The sequence below is a fragment of the Pelodiscus sinensis genome, chromosome 11 (genome assembly GCF_049634645.1).
Source record: "Pelodiscus sinensis isolate JC-2024 chromosome 11, ASM4963464v1, whole genome shotgun sequence".
Lineage (NCBI taxonomy): Eukaryota > Metazoa > Chordata > Testudines > Trionychidae > Pelodiscus > Pelodiscus sinensis.
The window spans coordinates 6,242,306-6,267,060 of NC_134721.1; the positions used below are offsets into that span (position 1 = coordinate 6,242,306).

Below are 24,755 nucleotides of genomic sequence, written 5' to 3' on the forward strand. Positions count from 1 at the left end.
GTGTCTCCAGACGGGCAGAATGGAGTATTACACGCCAGCGTCATACTGATCCTCGGCTTCCACCATGCTAATTACAGCAACAGCACGTGGCGTAAATAGTGCCACTGAACGAGGGTGTAGACCAGGGCCGGTGCAACCTCATGGCTTATTGATTGGAATGATTCATTCCCGCAGCATGGCACAATTTTTTTCAAGGCTGAGGGCTTTTGCAAAAAGGAGCCTGCAACCGACAGCAAAGCTCTATTGATCTGGTCAGAGTGTATTAAGGCTGCTGAAGAGCAGATGTTAACAACAGACTACTTGGCATACATCAGCCCCTGGCAGTATCAGCCGCACACATGTTCCAGTTTATTTATTAAAGCAATTGCTTTCCTCGTTCTGTTTATTATCTCTGTCCTGGGCAATTCATGAGCACTTGAGTCGGACCCTTCCACCGCTGGTCGGAATCAACATTTAGCCTCAGTGTTGGAAACACCCTCTGTTCCAGAGAAATCTAGTTCATCTCACTTTTATGGAAAACAGATGGGAAGACAAAGTGTTTTTCCCATGGAAACTTGTCAGTTGCTATCAGCGGTTTGACATTTAAAATCGCGGTGTAAATAGAACGAACCCAACGCAACAGGGATCCCTTCTGTTAGGCACTGAAAGGAGCAGCTAGGATCCCCTTTCACCAAAATGCAGCACAGATACCCAGGTGGAGGGGGAATTCAGTTGTGTAGCAGCACAAAATGGCACTCGATTGTTTGTGACTCTGCTGCCTACACATGGCACGGTGACCGATGGGGACTGTGAAGTTGCACAGCAGGGAAAATGGCAATTTTTCTTCTTTGAAAGTTGGCTTCCCCTGACCCTGTTTGGAGCTGGAACAGAGCTAGCATCTCAACTGGTGGCAGTGAAAACTTGACATTTGACCAGAACATAGTGGTCAGGTGCCTAATCCCCAGAGGGCCAATTTTTTTAAAGGCACAGTGTAACCGGTGCCTAACTCTCATTGGGAGAGCATTACTTTTAGCAAGATACGGTTTGGAAGCCTTGGTGATTTCGCTTTTGAAAGGCACCTCTACAGCTTGGGATCTGTGGCCCACATTTGTAATGGTGCCAATGGAGCCAGAAGGAATTACCCAGGCTTCAGGTAGGCATGCACCACTTACACAGGAGGACTTACTGCTGCAGTTACACAATTCCCAAACCCAAACTAGCTAGATTAAGTCTAGCTTGGGTATGTCTGCTTGAACTGCAATCAGACCCTGTGTCTGGAGGCTAGACATGTCCTCCCAACCTCTACAGAGCCTCTGCAAGGAGTGCCTGGTCTCCTGAGAAGCTGCAGGACGCATGGGTGGGCCCTACAGCCTCTTCCATAGAATGGTGAACACGTCCTACCTTCACAGAACAACTGGGACACAATCGCCCAGGACCAGCGTTCAGTGGTAGATTCTGGGGAGGGGGACTGGTAGCAATTGTTTGCAGCGGCAGGCAAGAGTCTAGCAGCTTCAGCTGGCGGACAAATACACACAGTAACCTCCTTGCTGGTCAACATTAGTGACTGAGAAGGGAACAAAGTTTGCACTAGTTAATACACTAGCCATTTGACTCTGCTGTGTTGCTTATCTTACTGCAAAAGGCAGGGGCAGATGGCCATTTTGTGGGGCCCAGGGCAGCACAATTTTGCAGGGCCCCCCTTTGCCATGCCGCATGCGTGGGGCTTCTTGAAGTGTGGGGCTTCTTGAAGCGTGGGGCCCGGGGCGGCCGCCCCGCTCGCCCTGCCCTATATCTGCCCCTGGCAAAAGGGACAGGCTACAGCATCAACAGCATGGTCTCATGAAGGAGAAAGGACACGAGAAAACCAACGTCTTTCTTTGCTCAAGTTACTCTGTAGGCTGGGGGGAGGGGGTGGGGAGCTCACTGTGGGATGCATCAAGAAGATTAATGTTAGGCCTGGAGCATTAGACAGAGCTTGTTCATTTAAGACAGGACAATGGCTCAGAAGAATAAAAGGTTGTGGCCTCTCTAATAGGCTACTGCTGTTCATTTGACAGGAGGTGATAAATAAAAAGAGCCACAGTGCCACAGAGCATATTTTGGAAACTTCACATTGAACAATGTGAAAAATGATTGCTGAGACCCTCAAGAACCTTTAACTCATGGGACCTCGAGGGTATAAGTGGAGAATAAAGTCTCCTTCTAAATGCTACCATCAGTGGAGTGTGGAGGGGTGATAGTTACTTTGGGAACATGGTTCATTTGCGGCAATTGCATGACATTTTCCTTCCCAATTCTTCCATGGTATCTAATTCAATGACAGACATGTGCTTGGAAAATGAGATGCTTTGGTTTGACACACTTGTTTCGTTATTCACCATAGCATGGGCTGGCAGTGATAGATGGTGGATCATTTTTGTTTCTGTCTTCTGAAGGCCGGACACTCTGCTAGGTTTTCGGTCTCATTTGACTCGCTGTCCACAGGACAACCCCCGGTCTACGACATATGCAATATGATACTGGATCCCCATAATCTTCTAGGAATCAAAACCAAAGTGATCTTGGATGAACTCAAAGAAGATTAAATAAAGTTTGCACTGTTTGGACTGAGTCACTCCCTTAAGGATTGATGTGTAGAGGAAGCACTGGAGGAGAGAGACAAACAGAGCCTTTAGGGGACACTGGGACAGGAGATTTAAAATCGGGACTGTCCTGGAAAATCTGGGACGTAGATATAGTGGGTGGAAGAGGAGTATTACAGTTAGGGTGGAAAGACAGGGTTTTCTGTGCCAAAATCAAGAGGTGACTCTGGCTGAATGCAATGTGCCTGTCTAGGCAGATCGCCATCACAAGTGGATCTTCCCCTATCCTCTCCTCCCCCCAGAAATCACGAGATTTCGAAAAAGAATAACGATTGGTCTCTACCTTGGGCTATGTCTAGACTGCAATCCTCTTTCAAAAGAGGCTCTTTCGAAAGATACTTTCGAAAGAGCCTCTTTCGAAAGAGTGCGTCTAGACTGCACGCGGAATTTCGAAAAAGCAAGCCGCTTTTTCGAAAGAAAGCACCCAGTGAGTCTGGATGCTCTCTTTCTAAAAAGCCTGTTTGCTGTCAAGAACGCCTTCTTTCGAAAGAGCACTTTCGAAAGAAGGCGTTCTTCCTCGTGGAATTAGGTTTACCACCGTCGAAAGAAAAGCCGCATTCTTTCGATTTAATTTCAAAAGAACGCGGCTGCAGTCTAGACGCAGGTGAAGTTTTTTCGAAAAAAACCCTGAGTCTGGACACAGCCTTGGTGTGTTTAGGTTTTTTCCCTCTGCAAATATCCGTTTTGAATGAAAGCAGAGATTCTTACAGAATCACCTGCCTCCAGGAGCTGGAGTTTAAGAAAACCATCCAGTACATGAGAGTCTGGCAGCATTTTTATACTCTTCCATCTTCACCAATGTGCAACCCCCATAGATGCCCACCGAGGGATGGGCCAGGGTGTATTGGAACTTATACCTCTTCCTCGTCATCTCTCAGTTTGGCCTCTGAGCCCAGGTTGCTGCACCCAACACAAGAAAGGGGCAAAAGAAGGTATAAGCGACGCCAGTTTAGGTTTACTTAGCTCTTATCTACACTAGGTCCTGTCACTGCCATGGCTGATTCAGTTCTGTCAGTGATAACAGACATGAGACTCAGCAGAGACAGTGGAAGTCAGTCAGCATTTTATAGAGCTAGTTGGAAAATGGCCAAGTTCCTGGATCACTCTACATCTTCCACGACATGCCAGTGTCCCCACACTTAAGTGAAGGGAAGCAGTGCGCCATGGCGGTCCCGTGGCGCATCGTGGACATGAAATCCAGCTGGGAATTCTGGCCCACGATGGAGAATGTGAACATGACTCACCCGAACGGCAACTCCTCTTAGGCAGGCTGGCAACATTTCTGAATTGAAATCCTTTGGTGGCCAGCCCCACACCAAAAATGTCTCAGGTGTTGGGCATTCATTTTTCAACACTTATTGACATTTTACACGGAAAACATGTTGCATGGAAAATTGTAATAATTTTTTTTTCAATCAAATGGCAGTTTTGATGAAAGTTTTTGGACCTAATTTTTATTTTACAGGCCAGCTCTGTGCAGGGCTACATGACTGGATACTGAAAAGGGGCTCCCAAGAGACCTTTCGATGCCAAAGCTCTCTCCACAGCTAGAAATGGTGGGAGTGAATCAGTGGTACCCTTTCAACATCCATGAGAATTCAGGGCAACAGCACTTAATCAAGTTTAGATACAAGACTTCATTTGTGTTCCTGTTACTTCTCCATTGGCCAAGTGTGGAGACCACACAATAGACATGGAAGTCTAAGGAACCTCTGATAGAAATGTAGCCGTGTTAGTCTGGTATAGCTGAAACAAAATACAGGACTATGTAGCACTTTAAAGACTAACAAGATGGTTTATTAGATGATGAGCTTTCGTGGGCCAGACCCACTTCCTCAGATCAAATAGTGGAAGAAAATAGTCACAACCATATATACCAAAGGATACAATTTAAATTTTTTAAATTTAAAAAACCATGAAAGCTCATCATCTAATAAACCATCTTGTTAGTCTTTAAAGTGCTACATAGTCCTGTATTTTGTTTAAGGAACCTCTACCTTTAGTCAGCAGATAGGTGCGTATGCTGGTTATATGCCTCAAACCTGTATCAGTGGTCACCAACCAGTAGATTGGGATCTACCGGTAGATCTTGGAGCTTCTGACAGGTGATCCTGATTGGTTTGGCGGGGAAGCTATCAAGTACTGGCACACCGGGAGGTTGTGCATTACCATAAATTAGCTCATATAACCCATGGGTTATATGCGTTTTTACAAACCCCGCACCCCTCCCCCCCCGGGATATACTCATCCATGGGATATGCAAGACTTTTTTTATTCACCCGGGGGGTGAGTGCTCCCCCGCCCGGAGGTTGGGCCTTACTGCGACTGCGTGGGAACCAGGGGGTGAGTGTGGCTCCCCTCCCGCAGGCAGGCTACGTGCCCCTCACCAGCCCCTCGGCACAGTTTGCAATACAAGGTAAAACCAAGTCTTGTATACCCCGCGGGCTATGCACGTGTGCAGGGTATACAAGACTTTTTTTACTCAATCGGGGAAAACTGCGGGTTATACTCGTGCATGGGGTATACTTGTGCGTGGGTTATATTCGCTAATTTACGGTAATGCTTCAAACTCCTCAAATGACTCATATTGACCAGGGAATATTTTGCTCTCCTTGTTAAACTAAATGGGTGATCAGGTTCTTGAAACTCAGAAGAAGCCAGAAAACTGACACACTCTCCCCCACTTCTTTCAGAAGTGCTGGTTCTTGAATTAGCAATACGCTGCAACCAGGAGGGCTGGCAGACTTGCCAGACCCTTGGGCAAGGTGAGGGGGAAAAGGGGCGGCTCCATGCTCCCAGAAGGGGCGTGGCCTTGGGTGGAAGGGGTGGGGCTGGCGCTGCCAGCCCTCCACACCACTCAGAGTGCATTGCACCATGTCCCCTGCATTCCCGGCAGCCCTCAGAGCAGCCCGGAGCATGCTGAGTGGCGCTCCAGCGGTAATTTAAAGAGCCCAGGGCTCTGGCTGCCGGCGCTGCCGCAGTAGTGACATCAGCTGCTGGCAGATCTGTGCCCTTTTGAATTGCCGAGCGTTGGGGTAACTGTACCTTTTGCCACCCTCCCCCCGTCCATCGGCATGCCTGGCTGCAACCACTCCCAGACACCATCATAAACCAAACGGAGAGGGTTTAGCCAAAGAACATGGGACACAGAAAAGCGCCACTGTGCTGTGCAGTCCCACAAATGGGACACTTCATGTGGTTTACTCCCAAATCAACAAAAGTAAAGATGCTACAGAAGGGCCAAACGGCCTGTCAGCTCGTGCCAGGGCCATCTAGGAGGGGTGCAGTGCCATGATTCAAGACGTAATAGGCAGCTCGGCACAGTGGTCCACGCTCCATTGCTATCTGCAGCAAGGCAGCAATAAGAATACGTCCCTTCCCAGAGCAAGAAGCTGATGAGGCCCCTTCTGTGCCCACTGGCCATCTGCATTGAATCTTTGGCACCTTTATGTGCCTCACCACTGGATTACTGCGTGGAGCTCTGCCTTGTGCTACCATTGACAGCAGCCGAGACACCGGTGCAGAATGTCGCATCCCGCTTGCTACGTGGCATCTCATTTGGAACTTCGCTATGATCCATGTTGGCTGCCTTTTGGCTTCCAGGTCAAGGGTAGAGCATTGGCTTGGATCGGTAAAGCCCTGAGTGACTTGGGAACTGCCTCACTGAGAGATGCACCTCTGGCCCGGGACATGCTATTGCCACTGCAGTCAACTGAGGTGCCGTAGCCTCTTTAGAATAAATGTGATGGAGCTGCTGGGTCTGTGATGGGCCCCGTGATGATCTTTTACCTCATCTTCCTTAGTCTGAACTAGTTAAACTGTTCCTTCTGAACATGCCTCAAACCTGGGGTTATTGGTAGGTTGGCTGGTGTGTGTGTGATGGAGGTATTCATCTGTGGGTCTTTTCTGGTGTGGGCGGGGATCAGAAGCTGCTGGTTTTGTGCACTGCTTTAGGGAGCTATATTTCTGACTCAAGGCAGAAATAGTTGGGCTGTGTCTAGACTGGCCAGTTTTTCCAGAAAATCAGCCGCTTTTCCAGAAAAACTTGCTAGCTGTCTACACTGGCCGCTTGAATTTCCACAAAAGCACTGATTTCCTACTGTAAGAAATCAGTGCTTCTTGCGGAAATACTATGCTGCTCCCGTTTGGGCAAAAGTCCCTTTTGCGCAAAACTTTTGCGCAAAAGGGCCAGTATAGACAGCTGAGATTTGTTTTCCGCAAAAAAGCCCCGATCGCGAAAATGGCGATCGGGGCTTTTTGGCAGAAAAGCGCATCTAGATTGGCCACAGATGCTTTTCCGCAAAAAGTGCTTTTGCGGAAAAGCATTTGTGCCAATCTAGACGCTCTGTTCCGAAAATGCTTTTAACGGAAAACTTTTCCGTTAAAAGCATTTCCGGAAAATCATGCCAGTCTAGATGTAGCTTTGGGGTGTGAGATGAGAGCTTTTCAATTTGAATATATTTTACAAATCAAAATGAATAACAATGTCAGGGTGTTTGAGACAAACATTCCTGCTTTAACATCATATGCCACAAAAGCAGGCTTTGTCCTATTTCTGGTATCATTTCAAATTAAACTCAAGGAGACACAAATGTAGGATTGGCTGCATCCCGTATGAGATGATTGTTCATTGTCTTGTTTGCTCTCAGGGGCACGCCTGGACAGTAACTGCTCCTCTTCACATCATTTCACACCGATAAAGCCTAGGTCATTTTGGTAACAGCTATATTTCCCAAGGGGTTTTCAACTGAGGCAGGAAATAAGTGCCGACCATTTCTCTTCCAGAGAAAAAGGGAAATGTAACATTTCTGTTTGACTCTGACAGGCACCAGCTCGATGCATCATGCTCCTGACACGTTCAAGGTGATACCAGAAAAACAAACACACCATCGCTCCGAAACACCAGCCTTTACATGGACCAGAATAACCTCCCCACATTGCTTGGGTTGAGTTTTGGTGCTGTTCAGGACCCATGCAGGTGCTGATTTGCATGCGCAGTTTAGCAGGGCGGTTGCAATTATCACTCCTAGGCGTGACCCCGACTTTGGCCAGGCCAGGGGAGGTCTCCTCTGAGATGCAGGCGGGGCCCTTTCTGGAAAGGCTTTGCATTGCCCTGGAGGGCTGAGAGAACTGGGGGGGGTTGCGCCTTCCCCCCAGCCAGGGGCTAGTGGGGAGCTGTCCCCCCTGCCTGCCCCAGCCCCATGCAGGGCCCTGGCACTGGCCACAGACGGGCCTGCCCTGGAGCTGCTGGGATTCGAACCTGGGGCGCTCCCCGCCCAGCGGCTCAGCCCCCGGCGCAGCCTGCCCGCGCTGAGGGCCAAGGGACGGGCAAAGGCGCCGCGAGGGCTTCACTGCCCCCTCTGCGCGCATGCGCGCGCCTCGCACCGGCCCATGCGTGACCGTTGCGCAGGCGCGTGGCCCACGTGACGGCGGGTCGAAGGGCAGCAGCATGGCTGCGCCCAGGGGCGCCAGGTGCGGCCGCCGGGAGTCGCGTCCGCGCCGCGGGGAGCGCTCTGCCCGCGCATGCGCATGGAGCGGCCCGAGTTCTGGGTCTCGCTGACGGTGAGGGGGCGGGGGGGCAGTGGGGAGTCGGAGGGGGCGGGGGCAGAGGCGGCAATGGGGGCACAGTGGGGGTGAGGGGCGGGGGGGCAGTGGGGAGTCAGGGAGGGGGCGGGGGTCAGAGGTGGCAATGGGGGCACAGTGGGGGTGAGGGGGCGGGGTGCAGTGTGGAGTCAGAGGGGGCGGGGGCAGAGGCGGCAATGGGGGCACAGTGGGGGTGAGGGGCGGGGGGGCAGTGGGGAGTCAGGGAGGGGGCGGGGGCAGAGGTGGCAATGGGGGCACAGTGGGGGTGAGGGGGCGGGGGGGCAGTGGGGAGTCAGAGGGGGCGGGGGCAGAGGTGGCAATGGGGGCACAGTGGGGGTGAGGGGGCGGGGGGTGCAGTGGGGAGTCAGGGAGGGGGCGGGGGGCAGAGGTGGCAATGGGGGCACAGTGGGGGTGAGGGGGCGGGGGGGCAGTGGGGAGTCAGAGGGGGCGGGGGCAGAGGTGGCAATGGGGGCACAGTGGGGGTGAGGGGCGGGGGGGCAGTGTGGAGTCAGAGGGGGCGGGGGGCAGAGGTGGCAATGGGGGCACAGTGGGGGTGAGGGGCGGGGGTGCAGTGTGGAGTCAGAGGGGGCGGGGGGCAGAGGTGGCAATGGGGGCACAGTGGGGGTGAGGGGCGGGGGGGCAGTGTGGAGTCAGAGGGGGCGGGGGGCAGAGGTGGCAATGGGGGCACAGTGGGGGTGAGGGGCGGGGGGGCAGTGGGGAGTCAGGGAGGGGGCGGGGGCAGAGGCGGCAATGGGGGCACAGTGGGGGTGAGGGGGCGGGGGGGCAGTGGGGAGTCAGAGGGGGCGGGGGCAGAGGTGGCAATGGGGGCACAGTGGGGGTGAGGGGGCGGGGGGGCAGTGGGGAGTCAGAGGGGGCGGGGGCAGAGGTGGCAATGGGGGCACAGTGGGGGTGAGGGGCGGGGGGGCAGTGTGGAGTCAGAGGGGGCGGGGGGCAGAGGTGGCAATGGGGGCACAGTGGGGGTGAGGGGCGGGGGGGCAGTGGGGAGTCAGGGAGGGGGCGGGGGCAGAGGCGGCAATGGGGGCACAGTGGGGGTGAGGGGGCGGGGGGGCAGTGGGGAGTCAGAGGGGGCGGGGGCAGAGGTGGCAATGGGGGCACAGTGGGGGTGAGGGGCGGGGGGGCAGTGTGGAGTCAGAGGGGGCGGGGGGCAGAGGTGGCAATGGGGGCACAGTGGGGGTGAGGGGCGGGGGGGCAGTGGGGAGTCAGGGAGGGGGCGGGAGCAGAGGTGGCAATGGGGGCACAGTGGGGGTGAGGGTGCGGGGGGGCAGTGGGGAGTCAGAGGGGGCGGGGGCAGAGGCGGCAATGGGGGCACAGTGGGGGTGAGGGGCGGGGGGGCAGTGGGGAGTCAGGGAGGGGGCGGGGGGCAGAGGCGGCAATGGGGGCACAGTGGGGGTGAGGGGCGGGGGGGCAGTGGGGAGTCAGGGAGGGGGCGGGGGCAGAGGTGGCAATGGGGGCACAGAGGGGGTGAGGGGGCGGGGGGGCAGTGGGGAGTCAGAGGCGGCGGGGGCAGAGGTGGCAATGGGGGCACAGTGGGGGTGAGGGGCGGGGGGGCAGTGGGGAGTCAGGGAGGGGGCGGGGGCAGAGGTGGCAATGGGGGCACAGTGGGGGTGAGGGGGCGGGGGGGCAGTGGGGAGTCAGAGGCGGCGGGGGGCAGAGGTGGCAATGGGGGCACAGTGGGGGTGAGGGGGCGGGGGGTGCAGTGGGGAGTCAGGGAGAGGGCGGGGGCAGAGGCGGCAATGGGGGCACAGTGGGGGTGAGGGGGCGGGGGGGCAGTGGGGAGTCAGAGGGGGCGGGGGCAGAGGTGGCAATGGGGGCACAGTGGGGGTGAGGGGCGGGGGGGCAGAGGGGAGTCAGGGAGGGGGCGGGGGCAGAGGTGGCAATGGGGGCACAGTGGGGGTGAGGGGGCGGGGGGGCAGTGGGGAGTCAGAGGCGGCGGGGGGCAGAGGCGGCAATGGGGGCACAGTGGGGGTGAGGGGGCGGGGGGTGCAGTGGGGAGTCAGGGAGGGGGCGGGGGGCAGAGGTGGCAATGGGGGCACAGTGGGGGTGAGGGGGCGGGGGGGCAGTGGGGAGTCAGAGGGGGCGGGGGCAGAGGTGGCAATGGGGGCACAGTGGGGGTGAGGGGCGGGGGGGCAGAGGGGAGTCAGGGAGGGGGCGGGGGGCAGAGGTGGCAATGGGGGCACAGTGGGGGTGAGGGGGCGGGGGGCAGTGGGGAGTCAGGGAGGGGCCGGGGGCAGAGGTGGCAATGGGGGCACAGTGGGGGTGAGGGGCGGGGGGGCAGTGGGGGTGAGGGGCGGGGGGGCAGTGGGGAGTCAGGGAGGGGGCGGGGGCAGAGGCGCCAATGGGGGCACAGTGGGGGTGAGGGGCGGGGGGGCAGTGGGGAGTCAGGGAGGGGGCGGGGGCAGAGGCGGCAATGGGGGCACAGTGGGGGTGAGGGGCGGGGGGGCAGTGGGGAGTCAGGGAGGGGGCGGGGGCAGAGGTGGCAATGGGGGCACAGTGGGGGTGAGGGGGCGGGGGGGCAGTGGGGAGTCAGGGAGGGGGCGGGGGGCAGAGGTGGCAATGGGGGCACAGTGGGGGTGAGGGGGCGGGGGGGCAGTGGGGAGTCAGGGAGGGGGCGGGGGCAGAGGTGGCAATGGGGGCACAGTGGGGGCGGGGGGGCAGTGGGGAGTCAGGGAGGGGGCGGGGGCAGAGGTGGCAATGGGGGCACAGTGGGGGTGAGGGGCGGGGGGGCAGTGGGGAGTCAGGGAGGGGGCGGGGGCAGAGGTGGCAATGGGGGCACAGTGGGGGTGAGGGGGCGGGGGGTGCAGTGGGGAGTCAGGGAGGGGGCGGGGGGCGGAGGTGGCAATGGGGGCACAGTGGGGGTGAGGGGGCGGGGGGTGCAGTGGGGAGTCAGGGAGGGGGCGGGGGGCAGAGGTGGCAATGGGGGCACAGTGGGGGTAAGAGGGGGCGGGGGGTGCAGTGGGGAGTCAGGGAGCGGGCGGGGGGCAGAGGCGGCAATGGGGGCACAGTGGGGGTAAGAGGGGGCGGGGTACAGAGGCCGCAATGGAGGCACCAGTTCCCCATTCATACCGGTTCCTACCTCCCCCTCCCCTGCTGCCTCTGATAGAGAGGCAGCAGACTTGTGTGTGAGTGCGCACGCGTGTGTAACCAGGAGGGTTGACCGATGAACGCAGGCTCATCACTTAACGCTGTACTTGTATGTATGTTCACATCCCTAGACTGTGCCCCAAGGATCAGCTGGGCTGCATGTTAAAACCCCCACATTATTTTAACAAAATATGCAGAATTTTAATATATTTTCTGTAGAATTTGTAATTTCTGGTGTAGGAATAGTTATAGTTTTGGTTCAGAATTCTCCCAGGAGTAACTCGGAGCACTTGTTATTATTGTATGTTAATTTAAACAATACCATTCTTATCCTACAGGAGCCTCTATAACTTGCCCCGGTGTACATCCTTTCTGCACTAAAGTCTTTGACACTTGTAGGAACTGATTTGTTATAAGTCCTCCCATTCCCCACCTAAGTTGTGCCAAAAAACTCCAACAATCCCAAATTGCGCAAATGGAAGCCAGCTTGGGGGGAGGAGGGGAGAGAAATTCCCCACTTTAAGTTGTTCGCTATAAGTCCAATTTTTTTGGACTGTATCTTGGACTTATGATGAGGATGGCTTGTACTTCCAGAACAAATAGTTCTTCTTTGGCAAGTTCTTCTTTGGCAAAACTTTTCTAGTGGTATCTATCTGTCCCATCATCCAGATCATTAATTCAAGTGTTGACTAAACAGATCCTCCCAGCCCTCTTACTGTGGCTACACTTTCATAAAAGTCTAAGAGAGTTCTCACCCACTCCCACTCTGCAATGATTCACATTGCTCTACTCAAAGGCAAAAGGCACCATCAGAAATAAATTCATACCATTTGCAAAGTGTATGCAGGGTTTTAATGTGGCACTGCCATCACTTGATTCCTTAACGTTTACCCCAGGTGATCCCTGGGGCAAGGCCTGTGTCTGGACAACCGAGGGCAAACCTAAAGAGCCATTCCTCAGCAGCAACCATTGCAACATATACACACACACTCTGTCCAAACGCAACTGGGAAGCTGCCCCAGGCTCTGCCACCCCGTGGTAGACTCTGCTCTCCTCTCAGGTTCAGAGTTGAACTCTTTTACACTGCAGAGCCTGCAGCGAAGCTTCCCCTGGAGCCAGGCCAGCAAAGGCTGCAGCGAAGCCTCTGCAGGAGCACTGCCGGCCCAGCTCCTTGGGAGCCAGCGTGTAACCTGTAACAGGGGGTCCGTGGCGGCCGGAGCAGCTTCTGTCTGTGGGGCTGGAGCAGCCCCCTGCCCAGAGCGGGCAGGAAGCTGCTCCAGCCCCTACTGGTTACCATTGAGAGTGAGACTTTCCCGTTAACCATATACATCCCTAACATGAAGGCCATTCATGTTGTGCAAAAGAATAACTTTTCCTTCGCCTTTGGGTAACTTCATCTGAGCCTGGCCTGTGTGCTTTGGGAAGTGGTTTTTATTATTATTATTATTATTATTTATTATTATGGGTAAGTAAAATAAATCCTGAGCTATAATCTAGAATCATAGAATCATAGAACTGGAAGAGACCTTGAGAGTCATCAAGTCCAGCCCCCTGCTCTAGGCAGGACCAATTCCAACTAAATCAACCCGGCCAGGGCTTTGTCAAGCTGAGACTTAAACACCTCTAGGGATGGAAACTCCACTACTTCCCTAGGTAACCCATCCCAGTGCTTCACCACTCTCCTAGTGAAATCGTTTTTCCTAATATCCAACCTGGACCTCTCCCACCACAACTTGAGACCATTGCTCCTTGTTCTGCCATCTGTCACTACTGAGAACAGCCTCTCTCCATCCTCTTTGGAACCTCCCTTCAGGAAGTTGAAGGCTGCTATCAAATCCCCCCTCACTCTTCGCTTCTGCAGACTAAACAGACCCAAGTCCCTCAGCCTCTCGTAGGTCATATGCTCCAGCTCCCTAATCATTTTGGTTGCCCTCCGCTGGACCCTCTCCAATGCGTCCACATCCTTTTTGTAGTGAGGGGCCCAGAACTGGACACAATACTCCAGATGTGGCCTCACCAAAGCCGAATAAAGGGGAATAATCACATCTCTGGATCTGCTGGCAATGCTCCTCTTAATGCAACCTAATATGCCATTAGCCGCCTTTGCTACAAAGGCACACTGTTGACTCATATCCAGCTTCTCATCCACTGTAACCCCCAGGTCCTTTTCTGCAGAACTGCTACTTAACTGGTTGGTCCCCAGCTTGTAACTATGCTTGGGATTCTTCCGTCCCAAGTGCAGGACTCTACACTTGTCCTTGTTGAACCTCAATCTAAACCTATTGTGCCACTTCGGCAGGGGAAAATGTGAGAGAGCACGTATGTTTTAGCTGAGGATTCCCTTATTGTCACTTACAATGAGGCTTCTTTGCATCACTGGCAGAGTAAAGGAGCCTTAAAACTTTTACAGGTTTTAGACTTCTGGCGGAATTAACTGAGATAGGGACATTAGCTAATTAATTGACTGAGATAGGGACATTAACACTGTTTCTACACAGGCAGGTAGCTACTTTCTGCCTCAGAAAATAATTATCAGTAGCACCATTAACAATATTTTTTGTATCAAGAAATATGTTTTATTTCAAACATTGTAACAGTTTGAAGGCATGCACAGAGCAGACACTTGTGCTTCCACACCTCATCCCTTCTCAAGCAACAACTGGCTGAATTTTGTTTCAATCCAATCCCTGTTATCTGCTATAAAATGAGCCACCAGGCAATTTCAGGGATGGCACTGGCTGATTGCATTTCAAACCCTGGCAAAACAGCTGCTTGCTGTGTTAATGTGAAGGAGCGCAGGCAGGCAGGCTGCTACATTTCTTCCTCAAGGTAAGGAGCCTGTCTCATGCCTGACAAAAAGCCCTACACCTGCGTGCTCGGTGCTGCACAGTAGTAAAGGGATTGAGTCTCTCTTGCTTGTTTGCATTCACTCATGGCCAGTCCTGCTCCCTGATGGTGATTAACATCCCCTGCAAAGGCACACATGACCAGCCTCCCTTCATTTCCCCTACAGTGATTTGCATCTCTGACAGCTGATGCAGGTGAGCGTGAATAGACGCGCCACCTGATCTGCGTGGGAAGAGGCGGGTGTGCCCCTTGGATTGCATTTTTCTGCTTGGGGGCACAGAAAACTGCCAACCATAAGAATTCTGCATCCACACAGGTGTGCAGAATTCCCTCGGGAGTACCTAGTGAAAGGTCATGACAGAGGTTGACAGGTATTTGAGAATGAGTGGAGAGAGTTACTCTTACGAAGTTACAGATCCTACGTGTATGTTGGGAACACAAGAAGCCTTCTGGTTTCTCTGTGTCTAATCAGAATGCATAGATTTTACATTTTGATTAATCAAGTAATCGAGTTGTCAGTGGAATTCCGCTTGCTGTCCCGCTGCGCTGTGCACCTCAAAGGAAGAGGTGCAGCGGGGAACCTGCATGAGTGGGAACGAAGCAATCCCCACTTGCACAGGGCCCCACCTGCTCTGCCTCTCCCTTTGAAATCTGCAAGAGCTGATTTCAAAGGGAGAGGTGCAACAGTGGACTCGGCTGTGCCTCTCCCTTTGAAATCTACAAGAGCTGTGGGTGGCTCTTGTACATTTCAAAGGCAGAGGCACAGCAGTTGGGACGTCGCTGCCACCCGTGGAGATGATGCGAGGGGAACCGGCTTTTAAGGTGGCTCCTCCAGCACCGGCTCCTTCTTCTCCCCCTTGCTGCCTCTTTGTTAGAGGCAGCAGGAGTGATTAGTCCAGCATATGCTTATCAGGTAGCCGACTAGTAGCTTGCATCCATAGTTCCAACCTACCCATATATGAGGCTGTTGAAGGAGGGAATGTTGAAGACCAGCTACCTTTGTATCTTGAGAATTTTAATAGAGTGAAAACAAACCCGTTGGAATAGATCTTGTGAACACGGATATGTTCCTCCATTTCTTTTTCCATGCTGCGTATGCGGCCTCCACTGTTTGTAGGGTAAGTTTGAACTGCTTATCTACCACACAACTCAGAATGCAGGGAAGCATTTGTTAATGATGGATTTGAGCAACAGCATTCCAGCATGGCAGTGAGGGACACTTGGTTAGCTTGTGGAAAACATGCAGAGAAGGGAAAGCTTATTTTTTGAATGGCCTTTTCTTTCATATTTTGATTCCTCTAGTGCAGTTTAACAAAGTAGTTTCATTCTGAAAGCCAGAAATCCTGGAGTTATCCTTGATTTAGAGCTTGATTTTGCTTCACTTGTTTGTAACTCTGCCTGTCACCACCACTGGAAAGTTTGGCTACCTTGAATCTGTCCCTCCTAAATTTCATATTCTTTCTACAGTCTCAGCCTGTTTTGATGGTTGTGACTTCTTAAGTTCCTTCTTGCAAGACTTTAATTGCATCTCTTTGCTTCTTGTGGGGCCAGATTTCTAAAAGCTCAGCACCTGCAATTGAGGGCAGGTGCTTAAAAGAGCTCAGCACAGAATGTGTCGTGGTCTCTTGAAAATCTGGCCACTTATTTTGGTGCCAAAAAAGAGGCTGAGGTCTGCTGAAAATCTCTCTAACCCAAGGGTGGGCAATAACTTTTGACCGGGGGCCATTTCAGAAATTTTTGAAGTGGCCCCGGGCCACCCTGGAAGGGGCAGGGCCTTAGGTGGAATGGGCGGAGGCAGGACACTTCCACGCTTCCTCGCCCACAGACCCTGACTCGTCTGGGGATTAGGGAGCGTGTGACGTCTTTGCCCCCACCCCTCCCAGAGAGGACCATCAGCTGTTCTGAACAGCTGGCGGTTCCCTCTGGGTGCCCACGCCCCTGGTGGTGGGAGAAGACTGCACATTCCCCTCTGCCCCCAGACCAGTCAGGGCTTGGGGCCGGGGGAAAGCGTGCAAAGTCTCCCCCTGCTCTGCTCCCGTCCTGTAAGGAGTACGCGTTGCTTAGAAGCGTCACACCTCTTGCAGGGCGGGAGGAGACTTTGCACACTTCCCCCGCCCCCAGGCTATTCAGAGCCTCGGGGTGGGGGAAGCGCGCAAAGTCTTCTCTCACTGTGGCCCCCTCCTGCCAGGAGCACATGGTGCTTCTAAGAGTCGCATGCTCCTTGCAGGACTAGGTGGGGGGTGGGGTGGGAGGAGAGGACTTCGCATGCTCCCTCCACCCCAAGGCTCTAATTAGCTTGGGGGCGGGGGAGTGCGTGAAGTCTCTTGCTCCCTGCCCTCGGGCACCTGGTGCTTAGAGTCAACGGCCAGGGTTGACTGTAAGTGCCGTGTGCTCCCTGGTCCTGAGGCTCTGATTGGCCTTGGGGCAGGGGAGTGGCAGGGTCTCTGTGGACTGGATCAACCCACTTGGTGGGCTGGATCCGGTCTGCGGAGCCCCTTTGGCCCACCGCTGCTCTAAGATATAGGCTTACAGTCACTTCACAGCCCTGAAATGTCATTCCTTAGCTTCCTCTTTGCTTTTCCATCCCCATCTCATGCGGGTGCCTTCCCTGTATTCCCACAGCGCGCGAGGGAATGTTCCTGCTCTTTGTTCACCAAGGTGGGGATGGAGCGGGGGCAAGGGTAGAGTGGAAGCATGTAAGAGTGTTGCTGAACAACCGTAAGGGGTGAAATATCGTGAGGTGGCTTGTAGGTTTCAGTGCATGAGATGGGATCTGGATATGTTACATGGCTGGTTCTGGCTGGAGAATGTGAGGCAGAAAGGCCTTCTCTCTCTCTCTCTCTCTCCCACATTCAGAGGGAAGGCTGGTGTTTAGAAGGTTTCTAACCCTTGAGAAATGAGCTTCCGGAACAGCCTCCCAATGGGGAGAATGGGGGTGAACAACCAAACTGGCATTAAGATGGACTTGGGTACATTTGGCAATGAGATGCTATGATGAGTAGAGGACTGGATTCTGTCCTCCAGGAGGTCCGTTCAGGTCTCTGGTCCCCAACTCCTATTGCACAGCCATTTCTGCTGTGTGACTGGTGGGACACTTATACGCTCTCTTCATGGCTTCGTGTACATGGACCAAGGCACGGTCAATGACAGATTAAGGGATGTACAGTTTTGGGGGCATTTGCCAACTGAATCGTGTCTCCAGCTTTTTAAAGGATTTTATCTCTGTTTACTCCGGAAGAATCCTTTACAAATGAACAACTAAGCCGGTGAATGCTGCTCCCTTCCACAAGTGTATAATTGATTATTTCTCTGTGTTTTATCTTCCCTGTTCAAATAAAACATTAAAAATATGCACAGGGACAACTTGGTCCTGCCTTCACTGTGTGCAGTCAAATGGAGCTGCATGCCAATGTCTAAGACAGGTCTGGGGAAAACATGGCCCCGGGGGCGGGATCCGGCCCATGGACCACCCTGCTGGGACCCGCAGGCATGCAGCTGCCAAGGTTTACAATGCAGTCCCAATCTTTCCTTACTCTGCAAGGAGGGAGGAAGCTTTGTGTGATCTCCCCGCTCCCGCCCAATCCTCAGCTCCTATTGGCCAGAAACAACTGGCCAATAAGAACTGGCCTCAGCCAATCTCTGAGCTCCTGTTGGCTGGAAACAGCCGGCCAATCGGAGCTAAGAGATTGGCCTACGGAGTGGGGGCAGCATAAGCCTCTTCCCCTACCCAGAGCTGAGAGTCAGATGGAGGGAGCAGCCTGCAGTTTCAAGCAGTCTGGGGCTGCAGCAGGCAGGGATCCCAGCTTGCCCTGGGCGTGCTGCAGGCTGGGAGATGCTTAGGTAAGCGCTTCCCAGCCAGAGCCTGCCTGTGGCACCTCTGCCCCTCCTGCACCCCAACTCCCTCACCAGCCAAACCCTGTACAACCCTCTGCCCCAGGTCACAACTCCCTCCCAGATCTTGCACCCACTTCTACACCCCTTCTGCACCCAAACACCCTCCCAGACCCTGCATCCCATTCCCTTGACCCAGGTCACAACCCCCTCCTTCACTCAAACTGCCTCTCAGACCCCATACCATCTCCTGCACCCCAGTCCCTTACCCCGTGTGTCCTTCTGTACCCACCCTCCATGCTAGACCCCACTTCCCCTCCACAGAAAAGTGCGGCCCTTAACATGTTCCAAAATCTTGGCGTGGCCCCTCACCAAAAATTGACCATCCCTGGTCTAAGAACAGAATTTGGCTCCCACTGAAGTACACTCAGGACAGTTTCCTATTGTATGAAATATCATGGTTCAATATATTTGAATTTGATCCTGGTTTTATTTAATCATGTTACTGGATTTAGAGTGTAACCGGTATATCTAGCGCTATGCAAAGATTTTTTTTTCAGCTGTTCAACACCTGATAATGCTAGTGCTGCTGACATGCAGCTGAGAATGGGCTGCTTAGTCGGCTTATTATCTAAAAATCATTACTATTTGCTGCAGATGGAGTAAGCACCCAGATATTGTCTCCCTCCTACAGGTACTCTATTAGCTGCTTCATGAATTTAAATGACATTTAAGATACAAATCCAAAGAAGCAATTAGTAACTTTTGATTCATGTTTTACCAGCTGGCTAGATTAAATCTGATCAATTTTATTTTGGGCAGATAAGAATTCTGATGGAAGAAGAGTGAGAAAAATCAATGCACGCAAAATAGCCAAATAGATTAAAAGAGTAATTAACTTATTGATTAAAAGTTTAATGGCAGATAGCAAAGGCCTCTCTGAATCCTCTGGTAGGATGGATGCAGAAAACCAGTTGAGCAGAGTATAATTGTACTTATATTATCCAAGTAAAGATTCAGCAGTACCAAACATCCATGCTCATGTTTTCTCCTGCTGTTGTATACAGGGCAGATCTCAATATATATGCTCAGTAGCCCAAATAATTACATTTGATGAAGGTGGAGTCAAAGAATAAATTTAATATAGGATTATTAGATATGGTAAAATGGCCAACTTTTTTTTGAGGAGGGGAGGGTGGGAAAGGTAGTTTATTCTTCCCTGCTAGGGATGTTAGTGACTAGTCAAGTAGTCGATTATCCTATAAGAAAATGTTGTCTCTATGGGAGGGAGAGAGAGGAGCAGGAGCCGGTGCTGGAGGACCAGCTCCTGTTTGTGGTGGACAGGGCTGTCTGCCATGAACAAGGGCTACTGGACTCAGCGTGAGCTTGGACCAAGAAGTCCCGGCACATGCTGATCGCTGCTCCTCTGCATTTTAAATGTAGTAAGAACCTCCGCCATGGCTCTGCACAGCAGTGCTTATCAACTAATCGTAAATCGTATAGTCGATACAATCTGTGTCACCTGCTATACGATTAGCCAGATAATTGCATTTTAACATCCTTACTCTCTACCTAGATTTTCTCTAAGTGTTACTCAGGTTTTGCAGGAGTTTTGGGCATTGGTGCCACCTTGGTGTGTCTGTTCTCTGTGTGTGGCACAAAGTTGTGTTAGCACAAAGTCTTTGAGCTAATATGGGGGTATCTGTGTTATACAGGAGGTCAGATTACGAGGTCTGACAATCCCCTCTGGCCTTAAACTCTCTCAATTGGGATTCCTCTTACAGGCCCTCCCTGGCCCATGTGAATTGTTTCCTGTTTATATATTTATTTGAACTGATTCACATCTTTTAATGAAGTTTTTGAGTTCAAAATGAAAGTTTTCAGCAGAGTGCTTTGAATGAAAGTCTTCTGGTTTTCCTCAAACCAATAGAGCCTCAGCTGGTGTATTGTTGAGTTTTCAGCACCACATTTTGGGAAAGTTGTGGACAAACTGGTGAAGGTCCAGAGGAGAGCAACAAACATGATTATAAGTGTAGGAAACACAAGGTATGGGGAAATATTGAGAAAACTGGGTTTATTTAGTCTGGAGGAGAGATACCTGAGGAAGGAGCATGATAACATGAATCTTGAAATATGTAAAAGCTTATTAGAAAGAAGAGGGTGATAAATTGTTCTCCTTAACCTTGGAGAATAGGACAAGAACCAACGGGCTCACATTGCAGCAAGGGAGGTTTAGGTTGGACATGAGGGAAAACTTCCTGTCAGGGACTGGGATAAATTGCCTAGGGAGGTTGTGGAATTTCCATCATTGGAGATATTTAAGAGCAGGTTAGACAAACACCTGTCAGGGATGGTCTTAATATTTCATCCTGCTTTGGTGCAGGGGACTGGAGGACAGGACAAGGAGTAATGGGCTTAAAGTGCAGCAGGGGAGGTTTAGATTGGACATTAGGAAAAAATTCCTAACTGTCAGGGTGGTCAAACATTGGAATAAATTGCCAAGGGAGGTGGTGGAATCTCCCTCTCTGGAGATATTTAAGAACAGGTTAGATAGACATCTGTCAGGGATGGTGTAGACGGAGCTTGGTCCTGCCTTGAGGGCGGGGGGCTGGACTCGATGACCTCTCGAGGTCCCTTTCAGTCCTATTATTCTATGATTCTATAACCTATGAGTGTCCCTTCCATTGTGGTGTTTCCATGACTCTGTGAAACTTTTGGTTTCAAATGATTTTTTTTCTGCTTTTTTGTCAATGAACAATAGACAGTTTAAATGAAAACACAGTTTTCTCCCCTTGGGAATCAGTCTTTTTCTCAACAAGTCCTGATATTTGCACAATAATTCCTGGAGCTGATGGACATACTATGCTGCATGCTACTGCTGCTTGGTGTGTGCCACTATCTGAAAACTGATGGGCATGGCTCAGAGTTGTTGGAATTGCTTTGCATTCCTTCATTCAGCCCAAAACTGAGGCAAAAATGAAAGACTGGTTAAAATGTTGCACTGTGCTTTTCGTAGCCTGTGCTTTTCCTTGACATCAGCCTACACATGGTCACTTGTGGCTAAAAAGTAATTACATTATAACCTCCATAATCTGCATGTCCCTAACCTGGGAACACCGCTGGTTTGGACCATGGCAGGTGGAGGAGGAAATGTTTTTACATTCTGTCGCTCTCCTCCCCACCCCCATCTGAGGGAATGGCAGTAACACGACGCACTCCGCTGAGGTTTTTCCCTGCCAATCCCATGGTGGTGGGGGCGGGGTGGGGGGAGCGCTGGGACTGGTGGGGAACACGGAGTGACAGGTAAAGGAATCAACCTCCGACCTCATCCCTCCCTCCCTTCCTTCCTGGCCTGGCAAAATCTTTAATCTGGCAAACCCTGTTTTCCAGGGTTACCGGATTAAAGAGGCTCAAATGTATTAGAGAAATCTGCCTGTGAATGACAGAACGCAAGCTTGTTGCAGGTGGATAGCTTCAATAACGTCCTTTAGGGCAGCTCACATAGCACCTCATGTGTAGCAAAACGTACTCTACATGGATGTTAATTCACTTTCCTGCTGTTTCTCTTGAAGGCTGGTGGGATAGCTGGTATGTGCGTTGACTTGATACTGTTCCCTCTGGACACCATCAAAACCCGACTGCAGAGTCCCCAAGGGTTTAAGAAGGCTGGTGGCTTTCGTGGCATCTACGCTGGCGTTCCTTCCGCTGCTGTAGGATCCTTTCCGAATGGTAAAAACTGGGTGGACTATGCTTGTGTTAATCCGTGGTCTTCCCTGGGGCATAGTCAAGTATGTGTACAAGATGATCCAGGCTCTGATCCCAGGGGGAGGAGTAGAAGGCAATTGTTAGAGAACTTCCTCCATGCTAGCCTCTCCCATTCAGGCAGGCACATCTGCCCTTGCACCCCATTCATCTCACTCAGTCAGCCTTCGTCCCCGTGTATCCTGCCCGCCACCTCTGTCCACATGTGTCCTGTACCCTTCAGTCAGTTCCCTTCGCCCATCCCCATGTGTCCCTGCACCCCTTGTCCCCATATGTGTCTCTACTCCCGCTCAGCCACTTCCCTCCCCCCTGTGGCCCTGTGCCTCCACTCTCATTCAGTCTCTTGTCCCAGTCCTCCCCCATTAGCCCTTATTAGCCCCTATCTGACCCTCCCAGCAGCCCCATGCTATCTATTTTCCCATAGCCCCGTCTCTGGATCTGGCCTGACGGGCACCCTGAAGAAGGCACCACAGGCTCTTTCTCTTCCCTAACTGGCCAGGAGTGGCTGCTTTGTTCTAGCAGTGCAGCACCCTCTGATGGACAAAACATGGAACGGCAGCAACTTTCCAGCAGAAGCTATTTTCGCTGTCCCCCTCCCCCAAGTAAAAACAATAATTACACACATGCTTTTGGGCTCAGAATTCTGCCCTGGGCTCTTTGGTCCAGAAACATCTGTGCTCCTGCCAGATGTTGCCGGATCAGAGAGTCCTGGTTTACGGAGGTGTAATCTGTAGTACTAGTGACTGAAGGAAGAGCTTTGCAATTCCTGAGATCTGTTTGTCCTCTTCCTCTTTGCCAAATGAAGAGCAGAGAGGCTGTCACATTTGTCAATGTTAAAGTAGTGGACCAGTCTACTGACACCTTCAACTGTTCAATGTCCTTCAAAAGATGATATACAAAAATTCTGTTCTTTATCTCTCTGCTTCTGTTATCGCCATTGGAGGCGATAAGCATCTTTTGATTAACTGCAGAAGGCAATACAACACAGTCCTTTTGCACAATTAAAATCTGTTCCCCCCATGAGACATGGCAGCTTTTGCAGGATTTCCACCTCTCACATCTGAGCTGTGATTTATCTCTTGCTGCAGTGTAAGACCAAAACCTTAAAATATCTTGAAGAATAAGAGTAACCCGTAATGTGATAGGAAGCAAATGCAAGACGCCCCGTTAATACCCCCAAACTGTTGCCATTTCAGTGCCTGATTTCCTCCGCTTCCATTCTCTAATAGTACATAGGTACACTTGGATTGGTTTTCTGTGTTATGAGATTAGGTCTGTTACAAAATAAAACTGTTCCTTGCCCATTGGATTACACTGTAATGAAGGTTTCAAGCTCCCAGGAGGTTTTCATTTTCTTTCTGTCAAATGCATTGCTCCTGCTTCTGGAGCTAAACTCTAAAATTGGAGGCAGATTCTAGCTGGGAAGGTGCTGTAATCTGATTTAAATGTTAGCAGTGTTGCTGAAGCTGATTTGTAATATCAATTGGCCATGGTACAATAAAGCCCAACCCTCGAAAAAGTTCAGACATGATTTCCCAAAAACTAATCAATGAGAGGCACTGTTTAGCCTCTTTGCTGTTCTAATGTTGTGGTTGTAAGAATGGGCTGAAAATGTGGGCCCATTGAAGTCAAAGGGGCTATGTCTACACTGGCAGCTTCTTGCACAAGAACTGTTTTCTTTGCACAAAAAGTCTTCCACAAGAGCGTGTCTACATTGGCATGTGCTTTTGCGCAAGAGTGTCTAAGGCAGTGTGGGTGCTCTCTTGCGTAAGAAAGCTTTGATGGCCATTTTAGCTGTAGGGGTTTCTTGCGCAAGAAATTCATGTTGCCTGTCTACACTGCCCTCGAGGGCTTATTCCTCGCGGGGAGAGGAATAACTCTTCCGGAAGAAGCCCTGTTTTCCGATGCTGTACTGTAAATTTACTTGCACAAGAACGTGCGTGCAGTGTAGATACCCGGTAAGTTTTTGCACAAGAACAACTGTTCTTGCACAAGAACCCGCCAGTGTAGACGTAGCCAGGGAGTTTTGATCAGGAGTAAAAGAGGATTGACCATGGAAACATGTTGGTAAAAAGGTTAGTACTATTTGGGGGAGTGTCTAGTCTCTGGATTATAGAATTCGGCTATTTTCTGGACCGTAACCATAAACAAGATTTGTCTGGATTCTGCCAGCAATCTGCTAGTGCACACTAGAGGGATAATTTGATGACTGAACTTTTTTAAAAATTGCAGCTGCTGCCTTTTTTGTCACCTATGAATATGTGAAATGTATGCTGCACACCGCCTCCCCTCCATACCTGACTCCAGTAACACACATGGTGGCTGCCTCCTGTGGAGAAGTCGTAAGTAACAGCTCTGTCTACTGCACATTCCTAGCAAGCAGAGAAGGGGAATACGGAAGTCTTATGAGAATTGAATTTTAGTGGAAATTTTTCATTTGTTGATTCTAAGTAGCAGGTTTAACAGGCCTGCTCTTTCCTAGGGATCTAAATGGTTAACTGGTTAACCGTTTAACTGGTAAACATCACCGTTACCGGTTGATACTTACTGGTTACCATTAACTGTCTGGGGCAGGAGCAGCCCCCCCACCATGAGCACGGGGCTACTTCAGCCCTGTGGGGCCCACCTCAGGCAAGGGGGCGCTCCAGCCAGCTGAAGCAGCCCCTGTCTGGTGCGCCCAGCCTGAGCGCGCTGTGGGCAGGAGTGTTCCTGCCCATCAAGAGCAGCCCCCATCAGTGGCGGGCCAAGCATGGTGCACCTAGGCCTCCCCGCCTGTCCCCGTGTGATCAGTTAACCAGTTCAACATAACATTCAAGTGGTTAATTCATTAAACAGGCTTTTACACTCCTTGCATTGGTTGCAGAGAGAGTTTCCCAGCGTGTGTTCTAGAAACTTCTGAGGTTTGTTCTGTTTTAAATGAGGCGTTGGCATTAAAATCTCATTGCGCGGGCATGTTAGTGATAGGAAGGGGAGGCTGTGCTGTGAAAAGTCCAGAGGGTCGTTATTTCA

The 24,755-nt window shown here is 51.8% G+C and overlaps 1 protein-coding gene across 3 annotated transcripts in view; it reads left to right on the forward strand.

The window, feature by feature from the left end:
• The first annotated feature begins 8,041 nt into the window (after positions 1-8,041).
• Positions 8,042-24,755, forward strand: part of SLC25A26 (solute carrier family 25 member 26) — a 154,002-nt gene continuing 137,288 nt past the window's right edge. For 2 of the 3 annotated variants that reach the window (XM_075938546.1, XM_075938545.1), the window contains exons 1-3: positions 8,042-8,183; positions 21,557-21,713; positions 23,979-24,088. In XM_075938546.1, the coding sequence (XP_075794661.1) occupies positions 8,145-8,183; positions 21,557-21,713; positions 23,979-24,088 (306 nt within the window). In that variant the 5' untranslated portion in view covers positions 8,042-8,144. The remainder of the gene's footprint in view (positions 8,184-21,556; positions 21,714-23,978; positions 24,089-24,755) is intronic. The other variant, XM_075938547.1, reaches the window with a different exon arrangement.